This window comes from Monodelphis domestica, chromosome 2 (genome assembly GCF_027887165.1).
Source record: "Monodelphis domestica isolate mMonDom1 chromosome 2, mMonDom1.pri, whole genome shotgun sequence".
Taxonomy (NCBI): Eukaryota; Metazoa; Chordata; class Mammalia; order Didelphimorphia; family Didelphidae; genus Monodelphis; species Monodelphis domestica.
The window spans coordinates 276,471,470-276,493,655 of NC_077228.1; the positions used below are offsets into that span (position 1 = coordinate 276,471,470).

Consider the following 22,186-nt stretch of genomic DNA (forward strand, 5'->3'; position numbering starts at 1 on the left):
ATTGCCTAGCCCTTCCTGCTCTTTTGCCTTGGAACCAGTTCTTAGGTACCATTTCTAAGAAAGAAGGTAAGGGTTTAAAAAAAAAGGGGGGGGGGTAGTAGCTTCAACCAGGAGCTCAGGAAGACTGAAAGAATTTGGTTTCAAGTAAGAATTTCAGGAGCCTGAAAGAATTTGGTTTCAAGTAAGTGCCTTGAGGGCAAGGATAATACTTTTCTTTTGTAAGTACTAAGCTTCAAGCACAGGGTTTGTATCCTAAAAGACACATTGTTGTTGTTTAGTCATTTTTCATTTGTGTCTCACTTTTCCTGATCCCATTTGGGGTTTTCTTGGCAGAGATATTGAAGTGGTTGGCTATTTCCTTCTCTCCCTCATTTTACAGATGAGGAAACTGAGGCAAACAGGGTGAAGTGACTTGCCCAGAGTCACACAGCATCTGAGGCCAGATTTGAACTCAAATGTTTCTGATTCCATGTTTGCTGTTCAATCCACATTACCACCTAGCTGCCCCAGAGGATGTAGGCACTTAGACAAGTGCCTCTCTGGCCCTCAGTTTCCTTGTCTGTAAAATGAGTGTGTGGTGCCCTATAGTCTCTTCCAGACCTAAATCTATGACCCTTGGAGGGTATTCTAAGCACGGAACACATACAGTCTTTGCAAATGCAACAAGGCAGAAGATGGCTTAGGTTAAGGGAAGCACAAGAAAACCAATTTGGTTGGAAACCAGAGTGTATTAAGGGAGCAACAGTTAAGTCTGGAGTGAAGTTAAGAGTGTCCGAATGTAAATGCCAGCCTGAGAAGTCTGTAAAAGGTCTTTGAGGGTGGTAGTCACATTTGCATAGTACTTCATACTTTGAAAAGTGCTTTTATATCTATTAGCTCATTTCATCACTCCAGGGCAACACACCAGGTAGGAAACTTCTCAGAGGATAAAGTAACTTTAGAGATTCAACTCAAAAACTAGAACTTCTAAGATAAGGTTAAATGGAAAGAATTTTGACTGAAGGAAAAATTAAGAGATCTCCACTTCCCCTAAAGGATCGTTAGAAAATGGTAACAAGTCATTTTTTCAACTCCACGGAGAGTAGAAATGAAGGAAATTGGCATTGACTACAGGAAAGAAGTTATCCACCAGGTAGGACTTCCCCACAATGAGGGTAAGAGATATTTATTGTTATTCAGTTGTGTCTTTCCCATTTAGGGTTTCCTTGGCAAAGATACTGGAGTAGTTTTTCATTCTCTTCTCTAGTTCATTTTACAGATGAGGAAACTGAGACAAACAGAGTTAAGTGACTTGTCCAGGGTCATACAGCAAGTATCTGAGGTCAGATTTGAACTCAGAAAATGAGTCTTCCTGACTCCAGGCCCAGCACTCTATCCACTGTACCATCTGGTTGCCCAACTAAAGAGCTAAACAGAAGAAGTTCTGGGATCAATCTCCTTCTCCTGAGGAATTGAGAAACAGGAAAGGACTTTTCATTTGAGTCAATTTGTGTGCCATCTTTCCTGAAGAAATTTCCTGATGTAAGGATGGGTGCGTGGGAGGATTTTTGGAATCCGGATATGAGGGCTGAGGGAGAGGAAGTGTCAGTTGGAGAGCAAAGGATTCTGGGAAGGAAAGGGACCTGAGGAAGAGCTGGATGGAATTCCAATCTTGCCCTTCCAGTCTCTTTGCACCCATCTCCTTATAGTTTCTTTAGGCTAGACAGATATATAAATTAATAGTGGGATTGTTTAGTTGGGGATATGGGTCAGAGAACTGAGGACATCCTTAGGTTTAGTTGGTAGGGGATACCTGTCTTCAATTCCCCACCAGACATTTCCACAGGGAACCCAGTGCTGCAACTGACAACTGCGTCCCTCGGGGAGGAGAGAGGAAGAGAAGCTAGCTCCAGCCCAGCTTTGGCTGGCTCTCTCTCTCTCTCTCTCTCTCTCTCTCTCTCTCTCTCTCTCTCTCTCTCTCTCTCTCTCTCTCATATACTGATCCTGCTCCAAAAACTCTCTCTAAACTCCACTGATACACTATCATAATCAGTGGAGAGAACCTTTATTTTTACCTAAGGAACCATCATTTTTACACTGACATTATCTCTCAAGAGGGCTGCTAGAACCAATTTGTTTGGAATTCTAGAATGTCTAAGATGAAAAGGACATTTAAAAAATCATCTCGATTAAGATGACTTCTTGAAAGCCTGGGAAAACTTATATGAACTGATGCAAAGTGAAGTGAGCAGAACCAGGAGAACAATTTAGACAGTAACAGCAATAGTGTAAAGATAATCTAGAGAGAAAGATTTAGCTGCTTTGGCCAATAAAATAATTCACAACAATTCCAAAGGACTCATGATGAAAAATGCTAGCTATCCACCCCACCTCCAGATTGAGAACTGACGTACTCTGAGTACAGATTGAAGCATGTTTTTTCTCTTTCATTTTCTTATTTTTTGCTTTGTTTTGTTTCACAACATGGCTAATGAGGAAATGTGTTTTGCATGACTTCATATGTATAATGAGTCTCATATTTCTTGCCTTCTTAATGAGTACGGGTGGTGGAGGAAAGGAGAAAATTTGGAACTGAAAATGAAAGTAAAATGTTTAAATGAAGGTTAAAAGAAAGAAGGGGGAAAAAAGGTTTCTTAAAGTTCTGGTGGGAAAATCATCTCACCAGACTGCTTCAATTTTTAGATAAGGAAAGGTCTAATCAATATGGAAAAATGTTTCATATGATGTCAGATGTATAACCTATATAAAATTGCTTTCTATCTCAGGAAGAGGAGAAGAGAGGAAGGGAAGGAGGGAGAGAATAAGAAAATAATTTTAAACCCTTACTTTCCATCTTAGAATCAGTACTGTGTATTGGTTCTAAGGCAGAAGAGCAGAAAGGGCTAGGCAATGGGGGTCAAGTGACTTGCCCAGGGTCATATAGCTAAATAGAGTCTGAGGCCAAATTTGAACCTAGATTTGAACCTGGCTCTCAATCCACTGAACCACCTAGCTGCTCCCATAAATATAATTAAAAAAAAAGAAAGGTCTAGAAATGTTAAGTGACTTTTACAGTTTAAACTGGATCCTGGATCCAATTAATAAATTTACCCAAGTTTACTAAAAATGGCAAAACCAGGATTTGAACCCAAATTTCACAAGATCACAGATTAAGAGCTGGAAGAGATTTTAGTCCTAGTCTAGTTCTCCCATTTTACAGATAAGGAAAATGAAGCCTGGAGAAAAGAAGTGACTTTTTTTAAGATCACACAGATAATAGAGATTTGAACTCATATCTTTAGATTCCAAATCCAGAAATCATCTTTCCTTAGATGATGGAGGGTGATTTAGGGGATGGGTCCAAATGGATAGGTTTGAGACAGTATCAGAAGATTTAACTGATTTGGGAAGGTCAACAGAACCAGTGAGTTGACAAGATAACAGACCTAGTCCAGGCAGAGCCTGTCCTGAGGTAACAAACACAGACCACTATATAACAGGGATGGATGTAGGATTTATTATGACAGGGAAAGTGAAAAGGGGATTTGGATAATCCTAAACTAATAACAACTACCTAAATCTCCCCAGATCTAAATGTCTCATCATTGAGAGTCTTCACAGATTTCGAGCTAACCTAATCCTTACCTATCTGTCTAAAGACCCCAGTCCCCAATATAGATAAACCTACACTAACCCAACTCCCCCTTTTGTTGGTAATGAGTTTTGGCAGTTTGACAGGACAGGGCACAGGGAGACGTCCTGGATCCATAAGAACCCCAGACATAATCTTACAGACAGATGGTTCAGGATCACACCAGGAAGCTCAGTAGATGACAACAAGTCAGCAAGTAAATAGGTAGGATGGGAAAGACAAGCTAGAAACAGTCACCAAGGGAAAACAGCCAGTCCCTCCAGGTCAAACCAGAGAAAGACCCAGCTCCAACCTCAGTTAACTGGCTCACCCTTTTGCTCCCACATTCTAGAATCTTTTCCCTGCATCTGCATCTTCCTGCAGACTCATCTCACCTGATCTCATACTTATAACAGGAGCATCCCTATTCTTGGTCCCACAGAGTTCACAAAACAATCCTATGCATTAAGCAGGACATGAATTATTCTCTCATTTTTATGTCAGGAAACTGTGGCTCACAGAGGTATACTAATTTACTCAAGGATACACAACACCCCAAAGGGACAAAACAGATCTCCTGACTCCAAGTCCAAAGTTGTTTATATCCCATCCCCACCACAAGGCCTCTTTATAACCCTAACACAGAATGGGTGTCTCAACCAATTTTCAGGCAGGAGGAGACTGATTTCCATGAATATTTACTGTATGGGAAAGTGGGGAAGGACGGGTGAAGGGGGAAAATATTGCCTGGCTTCATTTCTGACTAAAAAACTTATCAGTTCTCATAGTGTCTCATTAGATAAGAATAAAGCATAATAACAATTTACTCCTATATAATGTTTTACATACATTATCTCATTTGAGCTTCATAACATATCTGTGGACATTTTACAGATGAAGAAATTGGGTCTCAGAGAAGTTGAAAAATTTGCCTTTAATCATAATAATAAATAATAGCTGGCATTCATATAGGGCTTTAAGGTTTGCAAAACATTATATATACTCCCTCATCTGATGCTCATAATTTACCTGTTGATATAAGTGCTATGATATTATCCTCATTTTACAGATGAGGAAACAGTTTGAGAGAAGTTAAAGCACTTGCCTAAGGTCACACAGCTAGTGCCTGAGCTGGGAGCTTGGTCCACCACATCACACCCCCATAGGGCGCCATCTTTGAGTATTTGATGGGCTGTCATATGGAAGAGAATTTTATGCTGTTTGGTCCCAGAGGGAAGGAGCAGAACAATGGATGTAAGTTGAAAAGTGGTAAATTTAGGGTTACTGCCAAGAAGAACTTCAACAACTAGAATTATCTAAATGTGCAGGGTTAGGATTTGGGTTAGGATTGATGAATTCCCTCTCATTTGGTGTCTGAGTTGTCATTAGCAATCTTCCAACAAAAGATAATGCATCTCTTTATAAAAACTAAACAATTTCTTGATAGATTGGTGGGCCAAATTCAATGAGATGAAATTCAATAGTGATAAATGTAAAGTCTAACATGGATTCAAAAAATCAACTTCCCAAGAAAAGGATGGGAATGGAGTGGGGAATAAATAAATGGTCGCATGGTTAGACAGGTTTTTTTTTTCTTTTGGAGATCTGGGGACTGGTCACTCAATGAATTAAAAAATGCTAATAAAATTTTGGACTTAATTAAAAGGCATAATATCTACAAATTAAGAGGGGATGTTCTTTCTCTTGCCAATAAATCAATGTAGAATTTGGGGCAAGGCTTGACCTTTACTTCTCTTAGGCTTTGGTCTCCTATCCTATAAAATGAAGAAGTTGGACCTTCTGCTAAAGTCTTATCAAGCTCTAACTGACCTATTCTAAATTTAAATGAACTAGAGTGGGTACTCTTTCTGTCTGGACCACAGCCCAAGCTATCTGTTCCATTCAAGTGCTATAATTTAAGAAGGGCATTGAAAAACTGAAGATTAGCAACAGCTGGGTGATATACTGCATAGAGAGTCAGGCCTGAAGTTGAGAAAATCTGGATTCAAATCTGGCCTCAGATACTTCTAGCTTTGTGATCCTTTGTGATCATTTGCCTAGTCCTTGCCCCTCTGTCTAAAAGTAAGTTTAAAAAATGTTTTAAGTATATTGTAATAACAAATATTATTTGTTATTATATTATATGTTATATCAAATTTTCACACAAGCTTCCCAAGTTATATGATCAAATTTATCTCCCTCCTTCCCCTCAATTCGATCTGGGTTATACATATATTATCACACAAGACATATTTCCATATTATTCATTTTTGTAAGTGAACAATCTTATAAAACCAAAACCCACAAACACAAACACAAACAATTGAAAATCATGTTTTCATCTGCATTCTGACTCCAACAGTTCTTTCTAAGAGTTGCTTTTTTTTTAGGGGCAGCTGGATGGCTCAGTGGATTGAGAGCCAGGGCTACAGATGGGAGGTCCTGGGTTCAAATCTGCCCTCAGACACTTCCTAGGTGTGTAACCTTGGACAAGTCACTTGACCCCCATTGCCTAGCCCTTACCACTCTTCTGCCTTGGTACCCTTATACAGTATTGATTCTAAGATGGAAGGTAAGGGTTTAAAAAAAAATAAGATTTTTAGCTGAAGATTGTCTGGTGAAGGGCAATCAAGATAGAGAATAACCTTGAAACTATGTCTTATGAGGACTACTTGAAGAAGCAGGACATCTTTAATCTGGAGAAGGCTTAGAGGGGCATGATCACTGTCTTCAAGAACTTAAAAGATAGGAAGATAAGATTTAATCTAGAGCTGTAAGGTAACTCAGAGATCATTAACAACAACTCCTTCAGTATAGAAATGAGGAAATTGAGGCTGAGGAAGTTTAAATGATTCATCCAAGGACATCTAAGGTACACCTCAGAGGTAGGATTTGAACTAGTACCCTTTGACTCCAGAAGCGTGATTTTCCCCCTATACTATGCTGACTTCAAGAAAGCAGAGCCAAGATTAATAGATGGACATTGCAAAGAAGTAAATTTAGGGTTATATGAAGGAAAAAATTCCCTAATAATTTCAGCTCTCTCAAAGTTGGATGGTCTGCCTTGAGAGGTGGTGGGCTCTCCCTCCTTAGAGGTCTTCAAGTAGGTATGCTGCAGCTGGGGGTGGGGGGGAGGTCTTTTGGGGGGCATGAATGAGACTTAGATGATTGCTAAGATGCCTTCCAACTCTAAAATTCTAAAATGACTCTGATTCCTATAAAAGAACAGATATGTAACTTACTTGGTTCTTCCTATGCAACTATCCTGTAATGCAACCTTTTATGTATGGAGATTCCCCAAAAAGAGGAGGAAAGAAATACCTTAAAAAGGTTGGGGGGAGGAGCTCTTCCTTTCTGAGCCTTCAAATAATCCCATGAGGTAGATTTTACAAGTTTTATCTTCCCCATTTTATAATTAAGGGTCAGTGAGACTAAATGACTTGCCCAGGGTCATATGGCTAATAAGTAATTGAGATCACATTAACTTTATTGGAAGTCTACTTCCAAAGGAAAAAGAGAATGATAGCTAAAAAAAAAGTTCCAGGGTCTGATTCTGTCTAACAGAAGCAAAGACTTGAAATCTCACCACAAAAGCCCAAATCATCCCAACAGGAATGGTCAATTTCAAGAGTTCAGGATGGGAGAAGCAACACTGAACAATAAGTCTGAGTCTATTCAGTTCAGCAAGAATTTCAGATTATGTGCCAAGAACTGTACTAGCTACTGGAGAATACAATGACAAAAATCTTAAACAGCTCTTGCCCTCAAGGACCATAAATTTTCCTGAGGGAGCTAGCATGACATATATACAGATAAATAAATACAAAATAATTAGGAGGGACAACTAGTGAAAAATAAGCAAAGGCCTCCTGTAGGAAGTAGCTCTTAAATTGAGCTCTAAAGGGAGCAAAGGCATCTAAGAGGAGAGCTGATGGGGAAGGACATTTCAGACATTGAGGATGGCTTGTACAAAGAAATGAAAGAATGATAAGGATGGGTAACAAAGAGTAGGACATTTGTCTGGAAATGTAAAGATCAGTTCATTATCATGTGCACCGTATTATAAAGATTGGAGGTTTAATGGAATGCAAGTTGACAGAGGAATATGGCAGCCAAAATGACTAATGTGCACTCAGGCCACATTAAGACAAACATGGCATCTAGAACCAAGAGATGGTAGTCTTATATTTTCTGTACTGGTGACCCCTCACTGGAAGCATTCAAGAAAGGGAACTAGATTGGGGAAGAGTCTCAAAAATATGCCACAAAAGAATTAGTTCATAGAAATAGAAATGTTTAATTTGAAGAAGAGATGATCTAAGAATGACATGATATCCATATTCAAAAAGATGGTGGGTAGTGCAGTGCATAATGTGCTGGGCTTGAAGTCACAAAGAACTGAGTTCAAATCTAGTCTCAGCCCCTTACTGGCTGTCTCTCCTAGGCAAGTCACTTAATCTCTACCTACCTCAGTTTCCTCAAATGTAATATAGGGATAATGACCACATCTATCACCTAGAGTTATTATGAGAATTAAATGAGAGATTTGTAAAGTATCTGGAACATAACAGCTATTTAATGCTAGTTTCATTCTTTTAAGAATTTAAAGAGGTTACATGGAATAGGGGTCAAACATGTTCTGCTTTTCCTCTCAAGGGCAGAACCAGGTTGCAATGGGCAGAGATTTAATACAGATTTTTGTTCCATATAAGGAAAACTTCATTCCAACTAGAGCTATGCAACAGTGAAATGGGCTACCTGGGGAGGTTGTGGTATTCTTTCCCCTTGAAGCCTTTAAGTGAAGGTTGGATTCATCTGCTTTGGGGGAATATTGTTGAGTAGATTCCCAGTCAACTCTGAGTTGGACAACATGCTCTGTAAGATGATTTTCACTTCTGAGATTCTGTGAATCTATATCTCTGGGTTCCATGAAGAGAGGGAAAATTTTTGGCCTAAGACAGCTTCATGTAGTGAAAAAAAGTTCTGAGCTTGAAGTCAAGAGAGATTGAAGCCAGATTAGTCCTGGATTAAAATCCCTTTGACTATAATTGAATGACTGTAGACAAGTTTCAGAGAATTCCCATCTGTGTAGAAAGACAGCAGGCTTTTTGCTGTTCAAAATATCACAACAAAGTAAAAGGGTTTTGCTGTCAACAAGTATTTTTAAAGGCAAGAATGAATACTAGGTATGTAAAGAATGATGAATCTACTTCTTTTGTTCTTGTTCAATTTCATTTGTGCACTAAACCAGGGGAATATTTGAGGAAGGTCTAATCCTAAGTAAGACGATTGTCTGGTACAAAGGGCTGTGCTCTTTGCCCAGAAATAAGGGTAACAAAGATGTAACCTTAGCTTGAATGAACTCTACCTGATTTTTGTTAGTTGCTTAGGATGGCCATGACTAAAAAAATTGTCACCCTCTCCTTACTAGGAAGAGATTCTAACTACTGTTCTCTAGCAAACTGGAATTGAAAGTAGCAATATGTGGCCCTGAAGAAATGAAGCTGAAAAGCTGGGATCAATATCTAGAGAAAAATCCAGATTATGGGGCTACAACTATGAAATAGAAATAGTGATATTTGTATTGGTTACCTTACAAGTCAGATGTGAGAACTGAATAAGGTAATGTCTATAGAGCATTTTGCCAGCCTCAAAGCAATCACTGTTCTGACAGGTTGTTCATATTGTCTCCTAACCATCAGAAAAGCTGTCTACCATTTTGATCCTGAAAGGAGAAAAGATGACTATACAGACAGGAAGATTTCCCTAGCATAACAGCCCCTGCATCAGGCTTGCCTCTTCTTTGCCCCACTCCATGTATTCAACCATCTGAAATGATGGCCTGCATCATCTTATTCAAGGTACACCAAGAATGCTTCCTTTATTGCCCCCAAATATCTTCCTTCCTCTTGCTTGAAATTTCAGCTTTAGAGATTCACTCTTTTGGGTTAAGCATTTCTTTCTGTCTGTTCTCTATTAAAATGCAAATGTTCTTACAAGTAATAACTCCTTAACACCTCAGTGTGTCATTTAAAATACCTAAACACTTCTGTTTATTGGGCCAACAGGCCTAGAGCAGTAAGAAAGCTGATGTATCAATGGCTTCCTGGAAAGGATGGGAGAAAAGGAAGAAGATGATGCAGATTATTAAGGTTTCTTGGCCTTCATCAGATTCTCAAGTTTTCCAAAGACCATTCCTACATACAAGAAAACAATCATGAAATCTCCAAGTATTTGGATGGAGGACATGAGAGAGAAGGGTAGGAGAATGCATGAGTCCACACATCACAAAACTGATTTCTCAATCAGTTTTGATTTGCAATGGGAAGTGATATAGTTGTCATCAAGGGTATATAACCCTTTACCAACACTTGTATTTTGATTTTTCTTCATTAAAAACAATGTCTAAAATCCTCTAAGGAAGGGTGAGAACATAGTACAGGATATGAGTCAGCCTAAATGGAACCACGTTGGAAGATGACACACACTTCTCTCATTTAGGGCTAGGGCCATGTTGAGGGTGCCACCAATGAGGATGTGGCCACAATCTGGGTGGGTGGAGGTAATTGAGGTAAATAGGGCTATGACAAGGGCTTCAGAGGAACCTAGGACTTATGGTCTTGACCTAGACTCAGGAAAGAAGCATGGTTCTGTTCTGGTCCAAGGAAGATTAAAGCAAAAGAATGGGGGGGGACAGGAAAAGACAATGGGGGAAATATGGTGGCCAAGTGCTCCCCCTGCTGGCCGCATCTGGAGCAGTAGCAGTAGCTGCGATCACCCAGCCAGCTGGACAATCCCATTGCACTTGTGGCCCTGGGAGACACCTGACCAGATTTTAAGATTAAAAAAATAAAAATAAATAAAAATAAAATGTAATAATCTAGTAAAATTGGAAGGAAGAGCCAGGACACAGGAAAACCTGAGTCCCCAGAAGCCAGCTCCTTCCCTCACGGGGTGATTCTGCCCCTACCACCACCACCTGCATCCTTTCCAGATCAAGACATAGAAGGAGTCTGGGGGGATAAGTACCAGACTCCAGGCAGCCAGCACAGGACCATACGCCTCATACACCTCCATCACTCCATTCCAAATGACCCAACCAAGCCCTGTGTCCTCCTATTTCCCTGTCAATGGTTTTTGGAACAAGAAAAAGTCTCTGACTCGGCCTCAGACGTTGCCCTGGTTTTCTACTCCCAGCTCCAGATATCGATTTCCCGAATCATTCATTTTCGAGGAGTGGCGAGTCTGATTAGCTCCCTCCCATCTCTCCATCCAGCCTGAGGACAGTCCCCTTGTTTCAGAAAAGCAGAGCTAATACAGGACTCTCAATCAGGAAACCCAACCCCAGGGAGACTGGGATTACAGCCAGGGCAGAACAATTAAACCAGGTCCCTAGACATGGCCTGCCCTCACCACCCACTCTCCCCTTCCCCAGGGTGCCGGCCTCTAATTAAATTCCACCTCCTTCCCTTCCTCCTCCCCCTTTTCTCCCTCTTCTCCTCCCCCCTTTTCTTCTTCATCCTCCTCCTCCTCCTTCTCCTCCTCCTCCTAGCAGCAATACCCCCAGAAGACCAGCTTTATCACTTTTTTCTGGGAGAAAAGACTGCCATATTCACAATGGAGTACAGGTATAAGAATGGGGCTGCACCAGCATAGCCCGAGACGCCTTCCCCTGTTCCCTGAAGTCTTACTCCTTATCACAAACGGGCTAGGCTGGAGGGCATTGCCCATGGCTTTCCCTCAGGGGTGCTGGACATCTGCAACGCAGAGTTACATAGAATATTGCTCCTCCTTCCCAGATCTCCAAACCCTGTATATTGTATATTTGTTAAGATAGATCTCTTCCCCGGGAAACATACACCAATACAAATACCACACTGGAGGGCAGGGGGATGTGTGTGGAGAACAGAGCAGGGTTTTTTTTTTTTCCTTCCAAGCTGCATTTCTTTGGGCTTTTGAGGAAGGCTCTTCCTTGTCAATGGAATAGTACTGTAGCACTCCCCGGATTTCCACTGCCCTCATTCCTCCGTGGCAAAACACCTCCTTGGGTCCATTTCAAAGGGCAGCATGTACAGATGGGCCAAGGTGCCAAGACTACTTTGACAACTGCGAGCTACAGAAATACTAGGGGAAATCTGAAGTGTGTTTTCCTAAAAATATACCCCGAGATTGGGAGATGGGAATGGAAGGAGGGTGGGAGTGGGAATGGGAATCACTTTCTATCTTCCCAAGTCCCTGGGAGACACACTTCTTGCAATTCCTTCTCCCCCAATCCCCCTTTTAAAAAACCTGACATGGTGATAATTTTATAAGCTATGTTGCTCTTGTCAAATTATTCAACATCTGTCTTCATGTTCCCACAAAAATTAGCATAGGAGAGTAGTTTCTGATGACACCTTTGGTGAAATATTTTGACTTCTACCAGTAAGTTGCAAACAACCTGTCGTAAGGATAATGTCAATTTCCACTCCTGCATATTAAATAATCCAGAGGTTTGTTGTGCTTTTGTGGGGGAGAGTAATCCTTGCCCTCTAAATGGCTGGGAGGCCTGCGGGGGTGGTTATGAGAGAAGGAGGAGGGGACTAAGAAAGCTTCTGAGCAGAAGCTAATCCTCACCTTCCGACATCCCCACCCCACCCCATCAAGCCTATTCTCTCCAAAACCCAAGCCCTACCCACAACGCTCACTTTCCCCATCAGCCTACCAAGAAGCCAAATAGATAGGCTGACCCTAGAGGATGCCAAGTGGGAACAGGGAGATTGGGAGGAAAGAGGAAGGAGATGGGTAGGGGTCCAGCCACCGAAGGACCGTCTGGCCCTAGCACTCAGCTGCTGTAGTATCTGCATCAGGCAGGAGGAAGAGAATGGGATAAGGGGAGAGAAAGCAGAACATGGGGGAAAGAGATTCTTTCCCCCTTTCTCCCCATCCTCCTCCATCTTCCCACTCAGTATTACCCTGGGGGAAAGGGGGGGGGGGAGCAGATGGATCTCAAGTGGTAATTCCTTAGGTCCAAGGGAGTTACTATTAAATGAAATGGCAACAGTCACGAAGTGTATTAAGGAGCTGGGAAAACAGGCTGGAGCATCTGATTTCAGCTAAGGAAAACACAAATCTTTGGTTCCCAGACACTGCACATACCAACTATACCCCTGACTTGGATGCAGCTCTGATCACAAGGGTTCTTAGGGTCAACAATTTAGAAATGGAAGGGATTGTAGAAGCATCTATTTCAAGCTTCCCCATTTTATAGATTAGGAAATTAAGGTATGGAGAAGTGTCTTGCCTATGGGTAAGTGTCACACATAAGATTTGAACCCAGTCCTCTGAATTCTAATTCAGTTCTCTTTCTATTGCACCATGCAATCAATGGCTGAGTCAGATCCATTTACCTTAACTCCACACTAAACAGAAACCCCCTAAGTCTGAGTCAGGGAACCTATGACTGCTCCCCTCACCCTCTCCATACTCCTCTCTCATCTCTCATCACCTGCCTCTCTGCCTAGCAGCCCAATAGAAGTGCTTCTTCCCTCCCCTGTCTGGGGTATGGGGGGAGCAAGGGCTCACATGAGGCATGAGGGTTGCAGTTTGGGCATTCAGTCTCTAAAACTTTCACCATCACTGCCCTAAGTGTTCCAAACTAGTCCTCTGCCCCAAGATTAATATAATGAACTGTTTGCCTCATTAACACCACATAGAATCAGTACACACACACACACACACACACACACACACACACACACACACACACAGAGATATGCACACACTTACACAAACATGCACACTCCTTGGCAAACAAGGGTAATGGAAAGCTCAGTGGGACTAAAGGTAGGAGTTGGTTTGAGTCCTAACCAAGACACACTTTTTAGCTCTTTGACCATGACCAATCATTTACTTTTTCCTAGCCCCTTACAGCAAATAATAATCATAATATTTGCACTTCCTAAGTGGCAAGATTTTTATAAGGGAACTGCTCTGTAAACCCCAATTTAGTAATCCAGTCTTTATATTATTGTTACCCTCTCTCCCAACATTTAGGAGGAGCACAGTCTTGTTTCTCCCTCACTCTGGGTGATCGAATATGCTGAGGAGAGGATTTCTTTATTGGCCTTTTATGGAGAGATGTTATCCCTCATTTGCTCTTCTAAGGTCCTCATCCCCAGCCACAAAGTCAATCTTGTGGGTAGCTCAGGGCGTCTCCCTATTTCTTCTCTTGCCTAGCTTTTCTGGAACTTAGTGCTGTTTTCCTTTGGCCTTATAGGCTCTGCAGCATAAGAACAAGCTTCCTATAACTTCCTTATCTGAACTGCTCCAGGAGTAATCTGTCACCCTCTTTCTCCCCACTGACTTGCCAGGGTCCCTCCTACCAACCTCACCCATTTCATCTGTTAGAGAAAGCTGTCACAATCTGAGATCTTTCCCTAGGCAATCCTTCCAACCCAATAGCACACCTACCTCCAGCTTCATGACCCAAATCTTAGTCTCTTCTGGCTCTTTTATTTTGCCCCAGACCCCTGACCCAAGCCTAGAGTTTCTTGCCTACACACACACCCCTTTTCTCCAGAGTAGCTCTTTCTGCTTTGAGAAATTCTGGGCTCTGGCCCTCAATTCTTACAAACCAAACCAAATATCAGTAAAAGAATATTCCTTTCTCCTCTCATCAGTTTGGAGTTTCCTGTATCTCAATTAAGTGTGCTGTCTGTCACCTGCCATCCCCACCTCCTGTATACAAGCTTCCCCCTCACCATCCATCTTAATAAAACCTTACAACCCTGCCTGTCCTCTTAAGGCTCTCTTCTCTAAACTACAGGGATGGAAATTCTCAAAGCAAGTATTGTTGGGGGTTCCCATCATCCAAGAAGTTGGGGCTGACTCCATTCAACTGTTTCTTACTGATTTGCTCAAGCTGAGACTCTAGGGGACACCAGGTGAGGAAGAAACATAGACAATATTGATAGTTATTCCTCAACCCCACCTCCAAAGCCCTCCAGAGAGATAGTCTCCTGAAACTATGCATCTTGAAAAATTCTCCATATTCCCAGGAGAACTGTCTAGCTAACAATCATGGCCAAGGTTCTCCAAATTAAGAAGCTTTGAAGTCCCTGAAAAAAGGCTAGTTAACATAGCTGAGCGATGAGGAAGTTATTAGATGGAGATGATGAATGTCACAGAATTATACCAGTGAGTCCTGAGAGGAAGACTTTGGGAGCATCTACCATAACATGGCAAAAAGGCTTTCACCATGTCTCCTTCCCATCCAGATCCTCTTTGCAAGCAGATTGGCTGAAGAAAATCTGGAATTTCCTCCTCAGGAGAAACATATGAGGATGAATAAAGAAAAGGCCTAAACACTGCAAGAAGAAAGAAATGGTAGTAACAGGAAAAGAAAGGGGAGGCAGAAAGAAGGCAAAAGAAGGAAAGGGTGGGAAAGAAGAAAGGAAGGGGTAAAAGGCAGAAAGAAAAGTAGGAAAAATGGGATGGAAAAGGAAAAAGGTAAAAAGGGGAAAGGAAGAAGAAGACGGAAAGGGAAGAAGGACAGAAAGGAAGGATGGAAGGATGGCAAAATGAAGGGGGAAATAAACAAGGTAAGGGAGACTGGAAAAAGAAAGGAGTAAAGAAAACAGAAAAAGGAAAGGCAGGGAAGGAGGAAGAAAGGCAGGGGAAAGGGAGGAAAGAAGGAAGGGAGGAAAGAAGGAAGGAAGGGAGGAAGGAAGGAAGGAAGGAAGGAAGGAAGGAAGGAAGGAAGGAAGGAAGGAAGGAAGGAAGGAAGGAAGGAAGGAAGGAAGGAAGGAAGGAAGGAAGGAAGGAAGGAAGGAAGGAAGGAAGGAAGGAAGGAAGGAAGGAAGGAAGGAAGGTGTTTCTGAGTTTCTATCTTCCCTCTACCTCAGCACTCTAGACTACTGGGTGGGTGGAGGTCTCCTGCTGGCTTTTCCGCCTCCAGCTTCTTTCTTCTCCTTTGCCTACACTGGTCACTCCGGAGTACCAGGCAGCAGAAGCGCAAACTAATTAAGAAGCTGAGAGTTTGGCTGGAAGCCTCAGTCAGCCCCGCCCCAGAGGGAATTAAACCTGCACTGGTCGTCCGTGTCTCTGGGAACATATTACGTCCCTGCCTCCCCTCCAACCACCCTGGCCTTCTCCTTGCACCGTGTCCCCACCAAGAAAGCTGCATACACACGGGAAATTAAGGCTTCTTTTCCTTCTCAAGGCTGGCATTTCTGGGAAGAGAGCAACTTGGCAACATCCCCCTACACAAACACACATTCAGTCACAAAGTGTACCCAACCACCATCACAGCCAAGGCTCACATTATCAGTCCCACTAACCATAGAAATAGACAGAGTGAGAGAGAAAAGAAAGTACAAGAAAGAGCTCCGTTCCACCGATCAAAGCAACATATCATTAAAAAGTGTTCTATAAAGACAGCCACGGCGTCAGGGGAAGCAAAGCGAGAGCCACGGGGTGGCTAAAGGCTTATGCTCCGGGGACTCGGGGAAGAACATTCCCCATCCCATCCGGCTAAGGGTCCAAACAGCCCCTACCTCAACCTCAATCACCACCTAACCCAATCACCTCTCCCCCAACGGGGAAGCTCTGCTTGTCTCATAAAAGGCCTGCCTGGGAGAATGACTTTATCTTTGGATCCAAGGGGCAGCGGAATGGAAGGACAGGACCAGAGAGGTAGAGAGAACGGTTGCACCAACCCCCTTGTCTTCTCGGGAAATCTAAAGGGACCCAACTAGGGAAGAGAAGAGAGGGACAAGGGCAGGCATTGCTGGTCGTCCCCTTGACAAGATCTCTGAAAACATTTTCAAGAAGGGTTCGACGCGTGTGTGTGGTGTGGTGTGTACTACAATCTGCTCAAACAGGTAAAAGTCTGTTTGTACACACCTCGAGGGTACGTGTTGTGTTCCTGTTTTCCGAGGGGAAATGTATATTTGTGTGTTAGTGTGTTTTCCTGGGCTATTGGGGAGTGCAGGGAGAGAGAATTTAGAGGTAGGTGTTCTGTAAATAGCAGGGGCGTCTGGGAAAGGACTGTAAAGGCAAATTGTTCCGATGATGCTAAGGGAAGCAGAAACTCGGGCACAGGCGCCCTTTGCCCTCCGCAGCCTAGGAGAAGCTGGAAAAGACAAAGCTCGCCTGCCCTAGCTGGTCGTAGGGAGGAAACCAGGGTGCAGTCAACTAGCTAGAGGAACAGAGGCAGTCTGGTTCGGGGGACTGGACTCTGGCTCGCCTAGGAGCCTCCTTATTTGTTCCTCGCTCCCCACAACCTTGTCGCTACGAACCCCAGATTCCCCTCCGTTTTTATGAAGAAGCCCAAACCGGGTGGGAGCAAGGCCTGAGGAGGGAGAGGTTAGCGGATAACGAGCCTGGAAGCGCTGGCCAACTTTGAGCTAACACGGGCTCTCGGAGCCCCACTCTCTGCGCCTCGCCTAGGAGGAGACGGACATCAAGAACCTCTCACCTGCAACCACCTCCCGCCTCATACTGGCGGCTACAACCCCCATTTGGTAGCAGTTTCAGGGCTGCCAGTTCCCAAGCTCTCCTTCCCTTAGGCGCCTCGAAGGGAAGCAGGACCAGAACGGCAATTCCCTGCCCGCCCTCACGACCACGCGCACTTTGCGCCCCCGGCAAACTTTACGCTCTCTACAGCCTAGCTAGTAAGGGGCTCTGGTCAGGAAGGAAATCTTACCGTAGACACCTTGTCCCTTGCAGTAAATAGGGACCAGGGTCAGTAAAAGAAGGCAGGTCACCTCCATCTTCACCGCCGGTGCCTCATCCCCGCGGGGCAGCGCAGCCTGAGAGGCAGCGAGGAGCGCATCCACCAGGGCGCCTCCTAGCCTTCCGTTTGTCCCCTTAAGCTGTGCTGGAGACCACGGTTGCGGCGACCCGGAGCAGGAGACTGAGGCCGCGACTGCTGCGGCGGCGGCGGAGGCGGCAGCGACAACAGCTAGGGCTCCTCCAGAAACGCCTCTGTCAAAGCGGAGATCCAGGGGGCGCTGGCCGGGAGCAGGGTGGCTGGGTCCACCCCGACAATCCAGCCAGCGCCCCGGTCCCTTCGTAGGGAAGAGTCTGGCCCGAGAGCAGCAGTGCTCTAAGGACAGCGAGCCTTGGTCGCAGATCTCTGGGTTCTAAGTGGGAGGGACGAGATCAGGAGGGAGAATAGAGAGCTTGGCCCCCTCCACTCTGGGTACGAAAGAAGTGGGAGCTAGGAGGAAGGAGTGGACCCCTCCCCTTCTGTGGGAGGAGGCGGGTCAGTGAAGCCCCTTCTGCGGAGCGTCTGATAAATTGGTGACCAAAGAGAGTCAAACTTGGCGGTCCTCCCCCACTCCCAGAGGGGATACCCTTCCCCGTAGGGGGAGGGGACGGAAGAAGAGGTGTCTCGGGCGCCAGGCAAATTAATCCGACTGCTTTAGTCCCTGCCCAGTTGAGCCAAGGTATCCACACCCCGGCAGAGTAGGAGACGACCCAACAGGCAGGCCCCCAGCTTCAAAACAGAGAAACCTCCAAGCCCCGCAGTTCTTCCGCTCCCGGAGTGGCGGGAATGGAGTAGGCGGTTCAATCTCCTTTGCCCGAGAAGCGGGGATGGCCCCTGGGAGGGGCAGCTCTTCACCTCCCACTATCCTCCGAGCTTCCCCACTCTTCTCCCCGAGTCCTGGAGGTTCAGAGAGCAAAGTTAGTGGAAGCTTCGGCTCCGAAGAAATCCGAGGTCTCGTCCCCCCAGGGACCAGCGCAGAAGAGAGGGTTAAATTTAAGCGAATACGGCCCCCAAAAAGAAAAAAGGAAAGGAAAGTTTGGGTGGCTTTAAAATATGTGAAAACGACCAGTTTCTTCCTCCTGCAGCCTCGGGCCAGACCCCGACCGGGCGATGGTGAGCTCCGCGAGCTCTCTTTCTCCCGGGCTCAGCTCTCCTCTACCGCTGTCTGTCCGTGACTGGCGCTAGCTGGCTCCGTAGCTCTCAGGAGAACAGGGCTTAGCCTTCCCCGAAGTTGGCCAGCTCCCCCCGCCCCCGCCCCCGCCCCCGCCTGCCTCCCTCCCAGGCCAGCTGCTGGGGGCCCTATTGGGCAGGGTGGGGCGCTGGCTAGGGGCTCCCCCCAGGGCGGAGCAGAGCAGCCCAGTCGTTTGGCCAGCCCCAATTGTACTAGACCTTCCTTCTCAGTAACTTCACCTTCCGAGTGGTTCTTTTCAGTCGCCCCCCCTCCCCTCCAGCTTTTTATTCCAACAACCTCCCCCTTCTCTCCCTCTCTCTCTTTCTCCTTCCTTCGGTCTCTCTCTCTCCCTCCCTTTGTCGCTCGTTCTCCTGTTTGATTCCCCTCCAGTTAAAAAAAGGAGCCAATTAAAATGAGCCGAGCTCTCGCAGAGCCCTGCCTCTGTCCAATTTCCTCGCCTCCCCCAGGACCAATTAGAGAAAACAAAACAGGGATGGGGTAGCAGCCGGCTTCTTTTTACCCTTCTCTCTCTCTCTCTCTCTCTCTCTCTCTCTCTCTCTCTCTCTCTCTCTCTCTCTCTCTCTCTCTCTCTCTCTCTCTCTCTCTCTCTCTCTCTCTCTCTCTCTCTCTCTCTCTCTCTCTCTCCCCCCCCCGTTTTCCCTCCCATCCCACCCCTACCCTTTCTTCCTTCTCTCTCCCTCCCTCCCTCCTTTGCTCTTGCATTTCCTCCCTGCCCCTCGCTCTCCCCCCACCCCACCCCAGGCAGGGAAATGTCAGAAAGCTGAAATGGATCCATCTATCCTGAGGACACTGGGAGAGAGAGGGACGTGGGCTTTAGCAAGCTGAGGAACGGGTTTAGGAAGCCGCACTCGCACGCGCGCGGACACACACACACACACACACACACACACACACACACACGACCTAGCTACTGCTGCACACGCAGGCTGCATTGCATGGTCGCACGGAACGTGTGCAACCGTAGCATACTCGATGTAAATGCATAGACAAGGAACCGGAGCCCTTGGGGTATTGAACACAATTTCCCCCCCTTCTTTCTTTTTTATACACTTTCTTCGCTATGGAAGACAGAGGTGGAGAATGGAGAAGGTTGAACGTCTCTCTGACGGAAGGCTGGGGGCTGAGGACTGCTATGGAGTGGGGGTGGAGAGATGGTGACCAAGGGAGAGAACTGCTCCTGAGGACTTGTATGCGCGCTCTCGGGGGCCAGGGATTTGGCACTCAGCTCTCTCCCATCCGCGCTCTGGCCTCGGTTGGGCCCTGACCTAGGTCCCAGTCCCTGTCCCTTCTCCAGTCAACCCTGGCAAGCTCTTTCTGCTTGCTCTGGCAGCGGGCGTCCAGCCTCTGAAGCCACCCGAGTAAAGGACGAAGCCGGAAGGCGGAGACCCAGCGCGGCACTCGCCCTTGCTGCTGCCCCAAAGATGCCAACAGGTTTGCCCGCGGCCCGGCTCCCGCCTCCACCCGGCCATCTCATACTCCTGCCATCCGCTTCCTCTCATATCCTTGGGTCTTCTAGGCTCTCCATGGACTTCTAGCAGCTGGTTTAGGCAGGGCACCTTCTCTGAGACGAGCCTTCCCTCCACCTCCCTGCAGACACCTAAGGGACGCTCGTTCATCCCAGTCCCTGGGAGTCTAGCGCCCCCCTCCCCACCCCTTAGCCCACATCTGTGCCCTGAGGGCTGGGCTAGCACACCCAGGGCTCCGGGGCCTGGAGGAGGGAGGCGGCGATAGAGAGCTACACTTAGGGCTGGTGTCCCCGCTTCCCCTAGGGCAAGGGAGCTGGCGGGGTGGCACAGACGATTACTGAGAGGACAGCTGGGCTACCCTCCTCCAGTTGCCTGGCACTACTCTCCATCCTGGTTTCTATTTTTCCCAACCCCTAATCTGCGTCTGCCCCTGCCCTTGTACACAGGCACACAAGCAGCCTGCCAAATCTCACCTGCTTCTCCTGTCGCTGTTATTTATCTCTGCGTACCTACAGGGCTTTTATTAGGGAGGCCCGTGGGAGCTCCGACTCGGGGAGTCGCTAACAAGCAGGAGGATTAAGAACAGTCTTTGCACACATCCCCACCAGGCGGGCTGCCTGACTCCCACTCTCTGCCTAAACCTTGGGGCACCTGTCTGACTTTCCCTTCTAAATCAAACAGCAGTGGCCCGAACCCATTGGCCCCGCCCCCCCTCCCCGCCGCTCCAGGTCTGGAATCCTGGGTGCATGCCCTAGGGAGACGGGTGGTCATCCAGGCAGGCCTTTCTCTACAAATAGCTCTCCTTCACTAACGCACCTTCTCTCCCCAGCTTTGCCTCTTGGACTAGACAGTGTCAGGGTTCGTCGATGCCCTTCTCAGGTCCAACACCGGGTACCCTGCCCCCCTCCCTAACCCCGCCCACACTTTGCAGCCTTTGCAGCCAGGACTGAGATTACTCAAAGGACCATAATTTATCCTAACCTAGAGAAACCAAGAGACCAGAATCATTTCTCAAGTTATTGTTCTAACAATTAAAAAAAATGTGATCCTTCCACCAATATATTTTAAGAAATAGTTTTCCAAAACCAGCCTGGAGACCAAGAAGACCTAAGATGGAGCCCCCACTTCTGACACGCACCAGTTGTGTGACCCCAGCAAACGACTTAACTTTTCTGGGCTCTAGGTAACTTCCTAAGACCACAAATTGCACTGGTAGAGGGACTTTCCTCACCAGGGAGTTCTCTCCTACATCAATGAAATCACAAGTTGAATTCATGTCCCTGTGCAGAGATGGCATCTTTTTTTTTTTTGAGGGGGAAGACCACACCAGTGAAAGATGTCATGACACTCTACCACTCCCTGCCTCCATCATTCAAACAGTTATGGAAATCCAACCTCCTACAAGATACCGTCTAGAGTAAGCAAAGGTTCTGATTTTTCTTGTGTCTGATCTAAGTATAGAACTTCTATCCACTCTTCCCTCCACCCCTCCTGTAATTTTCCCTTTTCTTCAACTCAGAAAAGCACTGCTTCTTGTCATGTGAAGCTACCTTTCAGCCATTAGGGAATTAAACAGACCAAAAAAAAAAATAGGGAAGAATTTTAAAAATCATTTGTGTTTGGTTCTATCACACTATGGTTTATTTTCCAGTGGGTGGGGAAAAAAAAACAGATTTCCTTTCCTAATTCCCTTTGGCTCAGGTGGCTGTTAAATTGAGTTTGTCTCCTCGGAACACATACCCACCTATGGCTTGGAGGAAGGTTTGTTATTGTCCTTAAAGGTGGGGGGCAGTAAGGCGGATAGAGAGTAGCTGACCTGGGCCTATTCATTTACTGCAAATAATCCATGCCTGAATCCTGGAGAGCTGGTAGTATGCAGAGTAAACACCTTTATAACCTATTTTTGTGCTTAGCTAAAAGAAAAAAAAAGGCAACCTCTTTGTTCTAAATCCTGCCATCTCCTCCCCATGTCTATGTTCATGCATTTGCCTTAGAATGAGAGCAGAGTCCATGCCTGCCATGTGTCAGGGATAGAAAATGAAAAAGAGTTTCTGTAATCTCTTTAATAAAAAGAGAACTATTCTCCTCCTTCCCACCCCTATCTGCCAAATTGAGTAGCATAGAGATTAACCTGGAAGTAATTCAAAGCTTGGCAAGACTCTTGC

General features: G+C 45.6%; 1 protein-coding gene across 1 annotated transcript in view; it reads right to left on the reverse strand.

Moving 5' to 3' along the window:
* The window catches only part of MDGA1 (MAM domain containing glycosylphosphatidylinositol anchor 1), a 95,568-nt gene extending 77,840 nt beyond the window's left edge, over window positions 1-17,728 (reverse strand). The window contains exon 1 of the mRNA XM_056818157.1: window positions 17,298-17,728. Within this exon, the coding sequence (XP_056674135.1) occupies window positions 17,298-17,364 (67 nt within the window). The 5' untranslated portion in view covers window positions 17,365-17,728. The remainder of the gene's footprint in view (window positions 1-17,297) is intronic.
* Window positions 17,729-22,186: the final 4,458 nt, after the last annotated feature.